The sequence below is a fragment of the Sceloporus undulatus genome, chromosome 1 (genome assembly GCF_019175285.1).
Source record: "Sceloporus undulatus isolate JIND9_A2432 ecotype Alabama chromosome 1, SceUnd_v1.1, whole genome shotgun sequence".
NCBI classification, from domain to species: domain Eukaryota; kingdom Metazoa; phylum Chordata; class Lepidosauria; order Squamata; family Phrynosomatidae; genus Sceloporus; species Sceloporus undulatus.
Genome location: NC_056522.1, coordinates 364,063,679 through 364,073,322, shown reverse-complemented (window position 1 = coordinate 364,073,322; position 9,644 = coordinate 364,063,679). Strand labels below are relative to the sequence as shown.

At 37.1% G+C, this 9,644-nt stretch overlaps 1 protein-coding gene across 1 annotated transcript in view; it reads right to left on the bottom strand.

Annotated features, from left to right (window-relative positions):
* Window positions 1-55: 55 nt before the first annotated feature.
* LOC121934963 (cytochrome c oxidase assembly factor 8) overlaps window positions 56-9,644 on the bottom strand; it is a 723,331-nt gene continuing 713,742 nt past the window's right edge. Inside the window, exons 2-5 of the mRNA XM_042475938.1 lie at window positions 8,935-9,132; window positions 8,038-8,101; window positions 7,037-7,127; window positions 56-1,739 (exon numbers count right to left, since the gene is read on the bottom strand). Of these exons, the coding sequence (XP_042331872.1) occupies window positions 1,646-1,739; window positions 7,037-7,127; window positions 8,038-8,101; window positions 8,935-9,132 (447 nt within the window). The 3' untranslated portion in view covers window positions 56-1,645. The remainder of the gene's footprint in view (window positions 1,740-7,036; window positions 7,128-8,037; window positions 8,102-8,934; window positions 9,133-9,644) is intronic.

Below are 9,644 nucleotides of genomic sequence, written 5' to 3'. Positions count from 1 at the left end.
CAGACATGAGGAGTTCAGAGCCAAGTACAAACAAGTGGAGAAAAACACACAACTGTTTAAAATAAATATTTTTATTAGCGGGATTTTTTTTCACAGTTGTTCAATTTTGCTGCAATTGTTAAGCCTTTCAATTGAGAGTTGTATGAAAACACCTTTACATGCTTTATTTTTACTATTATTCATAGTTTGTATTGACAAATAAGATGTAAATTTGGATAATTTCAAGCCTATTCACATCATAATTAAGGAATCATCAAGCTCCGTAATTTATTGATTACAATTTAATCCGCAAATAACACTGTCCTGAGGTCTGTAGCACTACTGAAAACATGCAATATACCTCTGTAGCAGAACTGTAGAAAAACTATACAATGTCTTTTCAAACCACATCTACAAAAAAGATATACTAAAATGTTTTAATATAATTTAACAGTAACTGGTCTAGCTAACATTGGAAGATGTTACATTTTGTGTGTTTCTTGCTGTGCTGATTTTATGCATCTTTCAGTCACTGTATATTAATAAAAATTGGAAAAAATAATTTTAGTAGAACAAGCCAATATTAGGTTTCATCTTTGGTTTAAAAAATGAAAGAGAGGGGGGAAAATAACCTGAGGTCCCACTTAGACTAATTAAGTTGAGGGTATATATTTGCTTTTAAGTCTCCATATTTATGTAATTAAAGTAGATAGATGCACTCAAAATAATGCAGCACTATGCCTTTGATATACTTGCCTGGTATACATTTTTCCTAATACATAAGGCCAGAAAAAAAAATACAAGCAGAATCTGCCTAGAGAGAAAACAAGGACATTTCCTATAACATTATCCTGCCTGTCTTCAGTAATGAAATTAAATTAGTACAGAGACTTTGACTATGCCCTTCTCCAGAAAACCCTGAAGACTGATACATTTACTTATGCGCTACTTAAAGTAGGAGGCAAGCCCTGGTACTTAAGTGATGGTTTTAAAAACATAAGATACAGCAATATAACATGAGAGAATTAATATAAATAGGAAGAAGGAGGACTACTATATTTTGTTCTCGTCAAGGGAGAAGATGAAACCACACAGCATAGTGATGCAAGCTCCAGAAAAAACTGTCTTCTAAAAAATTAGGAGGTCTTCTTTGATGTTTATATTATGAGGTATTAATGTGTGAAACCAACCTGTTGACATTTTATATTGGCTGGAAAACACTGTCAGGTCTTCATTTGGTACATGGCCACATCTGGTTGCTTGCATGTCAAGATGGCAATTATCAGGGCGGTATGCAAACTGATTTTTCAGTGCCACTGTTAGGTACAGTTATCATCCCAATGTTTGCTTTCAGTTAGTAGGATATTGTCACCTAAATCTAACCTCTTTTCCCAAATAGAGTAATGGGAACTTGGAAGGATGACATTTATGTAAATCGTCCTGATTTAACATGTCTACTTTGCTTGAGATTAACACCAGATTTAGCCCGTAAATGTAAATAGTAGCAGTTGGCTTTGTAAAGGCTGAACTTGTAAAGGCTGAACCTAACTGAATTTCACCCAGATTCCATTTGAACTTAGAAACAGCACTGCAATTTAGATTCTGGTAATGGTGAAACCTTTTTTTACCACATATATCCAATGTTGTAACTGGATACTTTTCCACTTTAGTCTTTTTTCAGTCGAAGTCTCTTCCAAGCTTTCACAAATGCCACTTGTCCCATTAGGAATGTGATGGTAAAATTCCGTTTATACCAATCCCTACATATCAAAAGAGCAGCATCAACATTTAATTAGCCATCATGAAATACTTACTGGCTATTAAAGAAAGATTTTGAAAAGCCTTAATCAAAGTAGTATTTTGCACAATTAAGAACCTCAATACTTCTAGTCTTTCAAGTACCAAAAAAGATGTCCCAGTGTATAATCTATGTATGGCCCCAGGCTAGTAGCCAAATATTGCAGATATAGGCGTGACAAAAAACTGATGACTTGTCATATCTGTAATTATATAAGCTGTAGTAATGTAATGAGATACCAATGCAGTAAGAGAAGAATTAGCTTCAGGGACACTCCAGTATTTCTTTTTAAAGGAGTGTTTTTATTATGTAGAAAAAATTAAAGGGTCAGACATTTAATCCAGCCTATCAAATCATTTGATCTAAGGAATATATTGGTTCAGGGCAGATTTTTCTTATTAACAGTTGCTTGGTCCAGACTTATATTGTGAAATATGGCACTTATGTTTTAACTTGTATACTAAGAGTTTTTAAAGTTTGTATTGTGTTTTAAAAATATTACACACCTCCTTGAATCCCATACTGGGAGAAATGTGGGAAATAAATTAATAAACAACAAAGGAATGTACCTGTTAGTGCCTAGGATAAAGATAATTTCACTCATTAGTTAATTAATCTGAGTGTCCACAATCCTTAACATTTGGATTGCTTCAAATTCTATGCAAAATGGACCATACCCAGCTATTCTTTTCCAAAAAGAGCCAAAGTTTGCCAACCAGTCTTGAACTTACACAAAAATGTTTGGGATGTCCACCTAACTCTAAATGTCAAAGTGGTAAAAATTGATTCATAAATGTGAATTCGAGGGGGGAAAAGTAGAATCTAAAGTGTTTGATCTGGAAGTATCAAAAGTAGTTCAGGGTTTTATTATGGTCTTTGTTTTGATCCAGTTAAATAACATATCAAGTTTGGTGATTCTGCAATCAAGCACGGGGATTGTATACCATAACAGACAAACACTGAAAATTACAGTATAGATGTTATAATATTAATATTATTACTACATTATTCATTTTTTTAAAAAAACCTCAAAGCTGTTTATAATAAAACCAGTGGCTAAAATAACAGGACAACAAAACAATAAAAACAATTAAAACAATGCATTAAAAACCAGGAATAAAAGCAGGGATAAATGCCTGGATATATATATATATATATATATATATATATATAGAGAGAGAGAGAGAGAGAGAGAGAGAGAGAGGAATTTAACTAAATGAAGTCTGCCACAGTTTCTCACCTCTGGAAGCTCATAATCCATATGATTTAATATTGTTCTCACCTGATCCTTTGTAGATACTCTTTTGCCAGGATTTATTAATTAATTGCCTTTTATTAAGTCTCAAGGCGTTAAACTAGATAATCACACAGAGTCTGTAATAACATATTGCAATGTACTTCTGCCTGAAAATAGAAGTGCTCCAGTTCAAAACTCCAATCAGCTTTGAACAAGAGCCTCAAGACAGAAGAGGAAAGACTGAGACAGGATAATTATCTTCTTAGTTAACCCACCCTGGTTTCCTCTCCTACTGTATAATTTATGTTTGTTTTGAATCTTTAAAAAGTAAATATAAAGAAAGAATGTTTTGAGACTGTTCGTTTCCAGGGATTCTTTTCTCACATCAAAATACGTATTGCATGCAAGTGGTATAAGTGGCTATGGCTATTCAGTGAGGTCCAAAACACCCTGCAGAAACAGTCCAGTCTGAAACTGCTTTAACTGCCCAGGCTCAATGCTATAGAAATCTGGGAACTATAGCTTTGTGAGACATTGAGTCTTCTCTGTAGGAGAGCTCTGGTGCAACAGTAAACTACAATTCCCAAGATTTCCTAGCAGTGAGCCAGGACAATTAAAGCGGTCTCAAACTGGATTATTTCTGCAGTGTGTTTTGGACTGGAGTTTCTAATCTACTTGCTTATTGTTTCAAATAAAGTGGTATTTTTCAGACTGTAATTCCCATTACGATTCTGTCTGTCATTACCTCAGAATGTAAACGTGATAATATATATCTTATAGATTTATTTTCAAGAAACAAGCAACTGAATCAGCCTTCCATCTTAATAAAAGCTGCTCTCCCTTCTATAAGAAAGACTTGCTAAATGGGTTACTAATGGGTTTGATGTAGAGTCAAAGTAAGTCAGTCATACTTAAGTCCCATTGGAATTAACTTATTTAAATACCTTGAGTGAATTCCCAGAAAGGTGGGAAACAGACATCTACAAAATAATTTTAAAAAATCATTGGAAGTAAAGTAAGTCTGGATTGTTGTTGTGTACCTTCAAGTCTTTGTGACTTATGGCGACCCTAAGGCCTGGCAAGTTTCTTCAGAGGGGGGTTTGCTATTCCCATCCTCTGAGGCTCAGAAAGTGTGCCTTGCCCAAGGTCACCCAGTGGGTTTCCATAGCTGAGTAGGGACTTGAAGCTGGGTCTCCAGTGTCACAGTCCAACACTTAAACCACTACACCATGCTGGTTCTCTAAATCTCTGGGGGTTTAGTCCCCTGTAATAATGAAAGACAAAAATTGCTGTCATATGCCACAATATATTTGTTAGCATCAGACTTGATTAGGGGGGTTATGGGCAAGGGCTTGCAGGACCTGAGCAAGGAAGCAGAAGATAGGAATTCTTGGAGATGTCTCATCCACAGGGTAGCCATGAGTTGGAATGGACTTGAGGGCAGCTAACAACAACAAATGTATTCACGCACACCCATAGGTCCAAGAACAAATACTAAGGCTCATTACAGACGGGCACCCTAGGACGGACTCAGTCCGTGCTAGGGTTAGAAAGGGGAGTCTCTTCCAGACGCCCCTAACCCTAGCATGGACTGAGTCCGTATGAAATGGCGGCGGCCGTTTCACACGTCTGCTGCCATCTTTACGTAGCGGACGCTTTGCGTCCGCACGTCGCACCCTGGGTATGATGCTGCGAGTGCGCGACTAGCGCCTCGTGGCGACACATCCGGGGCCCAGGAAGGAGCGCGATTTTTGCGCTTCTTCTTTGCAGCGTCTGGGAACCACGCCGTTTGGCTGCTGCAGTTCCCGGATGATGCAACCGGCGGTGGCAGCAGACTGCCACTTTTCGGCGGTCTGTAACCCACCTTAATTTGTATCCTATTAATCTTCTGCAGTGAAAGAATAATCACACTTTATTAACTTTTCTGATTATTTTTTACTGTTTGGTATTGCAGAATGTTAAGTGTTGTTTCACTATATTTTGCCTTCATTTTTTCCAAGCTTACCTGGAAAAAATATATTTTGAAAGAAATGATAACAATGCCTGAAACAAGGCCCATATAAAGCGATGTCAAAAGCCACGTTAAGCACAATATGACTTATTCCAAGGTATATATAGGTTTGTAGCCAAAGTAAATTAATGCTGTGCTAGTCTGTTCAAGGTAGTTGCTCTGTTTCCTGATTAACATTTAATGCTGCTCTTCTATCTCTCTCTCCTTGTGAGTCTGTGGATAGGACTATGCCTTTTAAATCTTTGATTGGCATGCAGTATAACAGACAAACTATAAATAATAGATGGCAAAGTAAAGATTCTGAATTTTCAAAACAAATGCAGAATGGCGTTTGGACTGGATGGATCTGCAAACTCAGCATACAGCTCTACAATTGTTTAGGCCAAAGTGGTCAAGCTGCAGCTCCTGAGATGCTGTTGGGACTGCAATGTCTATCAGTCCTAGCTAACATAGCATTTGGAGCTCTACATTTTACTCAGCCTGACTTAGAATAAACTCCTGAATCAGGAGTAGCAACAGAGATGGGAGGGAGGGAGGGAGGGCAGAGTGGTCCTCTAAAGGGCGTTGGAGGCCTGCATCTCCTGACAAAGAATAAATTGTCCCCGTTCCCCCCCCCCCCCACATGCCTTAATGACTCAAACTTTGGTCATCCAGAAGTCGTGGACTTCAGCACCAAGAATTTATGATCATTGGCCAAGCTGGCTGGGGCTTATGGAAGATGAAGTCCAAAAAACCTAGAGGACCGAAGTTTAGGAATCACTGCCTTAAGGAATGTAGAGGACAATTCTGTCAGATTTTAGAGCAGTTTAGATCTAAAAGAATCCAATTTTTTCCAATAAGAAGTGCTGGAATTCAACCTCTAAGTCACTTCATGTTGGAAAAAACGCCTTTCCTGGGACTAAATGGTCAAGTGTGGAATGTGACAGAACTGCTTCCAATACGCCCGAGGAGTCTGAGGGACAAAAACAATTCATTCTGGAGTTACAAAAATGAACCTGGGTGGGCTACATGAAGCCAGGGTGCACACGTTCCCTCGTCATGTCTTAAACACTCTTATGACACAACCTGTATATTACTATTAAACATTTCCATTGAGTTTTGTGGGCTTACTCCTATGTAAATTGGCATATGACCACAGCTATAGATGGCAATCCTTTCCATGTTCCAAAACACACTGCAGAAGTAATCCAGTTTGTGGATGCTTTAACTGCCCTGGCTCAGTGCTAGGGAATTCTGGGAAATGTAGTTTTGTGAGAGATTTAGCTTTCTCTGTCAGAAAGCTCTTGTGCCATAATACCCTACAGTTCCCAGGGTTCCCTAGCACTGAGCCAGGGCAGTTAAAGTTGTCTCAAACTACTGTAGATTATTTCTGCAGTATGTTTTGGGCCCATGTCTAATGAGTGAGCCTCATGAAATGCTATGTCAGCTTCTTCTCAGTAAGTATACAAATATAAATCAGACACAAATAATAGGCAAATACAGATCTTTTGTAATCAGAAATGATATATTCAACACAATGCATCACTTAAAATAATATGAACAAAAATTATTCAACTTCTAAACTGGTCTGTTACAGGAAACTTACAAAAAGCAAGGTCAGTTGTAAAATAAATTGGTTAAAACTTAAAATTTTTCCTTTTGAACTTGGGAAGTTGCTATTGAAAAGGATCAGAAACGCAAATTACTGCTGTCGCTTTTACTCCTGTGACTGAAATCTGGCATGCTGTTATACAACCATGTGCCAAACGCAATATGCCTCAAGACTTTATAATCTCTGCCTCCAGGGCTTCTAGTCTTGGACAGATCAAGAGAAATGAGTAGAGAAGGGTGAGGGATAAACAAAGAACGTTGGGAACAGACCAATGAGGACTGAGGTGGCAGCTGATAATGAACAAGGTGGTCCATACTATGGTCCGTAAACAGTTTTGTTAAAGCAACAGATAGAAAAGAAAAGAAAATTGATTTGACAAATAATAAAATTACATTTCAGATACAAAAGTGATATTCTCACCTGTTGTAGTATATATGTTTTTTGAAGTTTTTACTTAGAAAAACTTTGTAAAATTCTGCCATTTCTTCTGCATTCAGTGTAGCTTTTTGGCCTGGAAAATAAAAATCATCACCTATCATCCCTAAACCAAAAATGCCTCCGACTTATGCCAGTACATGCTTTTAAAGACAAATCTTGCATGATCAATTATAACAAAGTTCATCTAAATTTGGAGGATGGGGGTGTGCCCACACTGCCGAATTAAAACAGTTTGACATCACTTTAACTGCCATGACTCTATCCTACATAAACCTGGGATTTGTAGTTTGGTGAGGCATCAGAGCTCTCTGACAGACCAGGTTGAATACCTCACTAAACTACAAATCCCAGGTTTATGTAGGATAGAATTATGGTAGTTAAAGTGGTATCAAGCTTTATCAAATTCTACAGTGTGGATGCATCCTGAGAGATAAGGGTTTTACTCTTGGTTTTGCTGTGGTCTCTTGTTTGGCTTGCTCAGATTTGGGCAAATCACTATCTTTCAGTCTCTCTCTTTAATACAACAGGAGTAAAAGGGCTATGTAAGTAATAAGCAGTAGCATGGGTAACAGCTGGGTTGAATAATACATTATTATAGAGTATCTGTCTTCTTTGGAAACTGAGTAGCTGCAGTTTAGGAGCAGAATTAGAAAGAGGCTAAAATTATACATTTTTAAAATAATGCTAATCTTTAACAAATGCTTTAATTATATTTTTAAAATAATGCTAATCTTTAACAAAGGTTCACTGCCTGGGGGCAAGTGCAATTTGAGGATAAGAGACTATGAGGATATATAGTATTAGTAAATCCATATTAAATATCACTGATAGATACATTTTTAAAAAAATGAAAATACTTCATTGCTGTTTCCCTATAAAGGTATGGTGTAAGTATTTGGTCTACAACATTTTCTAAGACTTAAAAAAACACATACCACCTGAACCTTCCTTTTTTAATCAATGTGTAGGAACAGTAATCTAACCTCTTTCATCTCTCAGCTGTAGACCTTTGGCTTTCAATCTGGAGCAAACAAATTCTTCTTTTTCCTGAAATGTGATTGGGAAATAGAATAATGTACACGTTGTTAGCATATTAGTTGGCTTCATTTTAATTTATTCATAAATGTTATGGGATGTGAGACTTAATGTTCACAAATCCCTTCTCATCAAGTATATGAAACTGGGTCACTAAATGTTCTTCAGTAAACAATTTATTCGAAATCCTGCAAATGTAGCAGGAAATTCACTGAGGTAAACTTCCTACTGGCCTAATTACCTATTTGGCTTGAGGGGAGTAAAACTGCTGCAAGACTGGGAGCAAGCTTGTTTTCTGCTACTCCAGAGAACAGGACCTGGAGCAATGGATGCAAGCTGCAGGAAAAGAGATTCCACCTCAACATTAGGAGGACCTTACTGACAGTGGAACACACTCCCTTGGAGTGTAGTGGAGTCTCCTTTGGAGGTCTTTAAGCAGAAGCTGGATGGCCATCTGTCAGGGATGCTTTGATTGAGAGTTCCTGCATGGCAGGGGGTTGGACTGGATGGCCCTAGTGGTCTCTTCCAACTCTACGATTCTATGACTAACAAATCAAGTTTGTGAAGCAGTGCTTTCCCCAGCTAAAGACCTACTTCTTGTAAATGGGCATGAGGGTTTTTTCCCCCTTTAAAAAAGAAACCATCAAGACACCATAACATGCATTATTCAGGGGATTTATGAAGCAATTTATAATTCTTAAAAATGGCATAGTATACAGACTAGACTTCAAAGTACATGGAAAATCAAGAAAGTCCTGTAAGATTCCACTTGGTAATTTCCCCTGAAAGCTGTTAAAGGGTTCCCAGCTCCACCAAGTGGTTTTTTACTTCCTCTACATGCTCACCTTTCTAAATGATATATTCTGGTTCGCCCAGAACTGTTGATTCCAAATCTGTGTTTCTTGTCTAAGCTCTCTTAGTCTTCGTTCCAAAGGGGATTCGTGCTTAGGAATATAAAATATTACTGGTCGGAGGTTTGAACATCGATCTGGAGGGCCAATCCAATCGTGGCAAGAATGTGAAGGAGGACAAAAATCTGAAGTCTAAAAAAGTAAAGATATTTAATTTTTTTCTAATATAAAGTATTATAACCCATTTCTAAAATTTTAGACAATTTTTAAAGAACGTTCTGAAGGTACAGCACTTTCTTAAAGTCCATGGATTTAAAGTGCCTTTATCTTTTTAAATTGTATGCTATTTTTAAACAAATGATCTGTTTTAATACTGTAATAGTTTAATTCTGTTTTAATTGCCACTTTTGTATGTTTTTAATTCTCCTGTGCTTTGAAGCCCAATTTTGGGGGGAAATGGGATATAAATAAATATAACAATAATAATTCTACATTACGTTATATGAAAGTCAATTAGACATCAGTATAGATGAACAACATGAAGTCTTTGGATCACATATATTGGAATGCTATGCAATTACAAAAACAAAACAACACAAAAACCGATTCCAACCAATTATGTTACTAAAGAGCTGGAAGCTGGTTTGGACCTTTTAAAGAAATACATGGGATTTAGATTAATTATGACTGTATCTGCTGCAAGT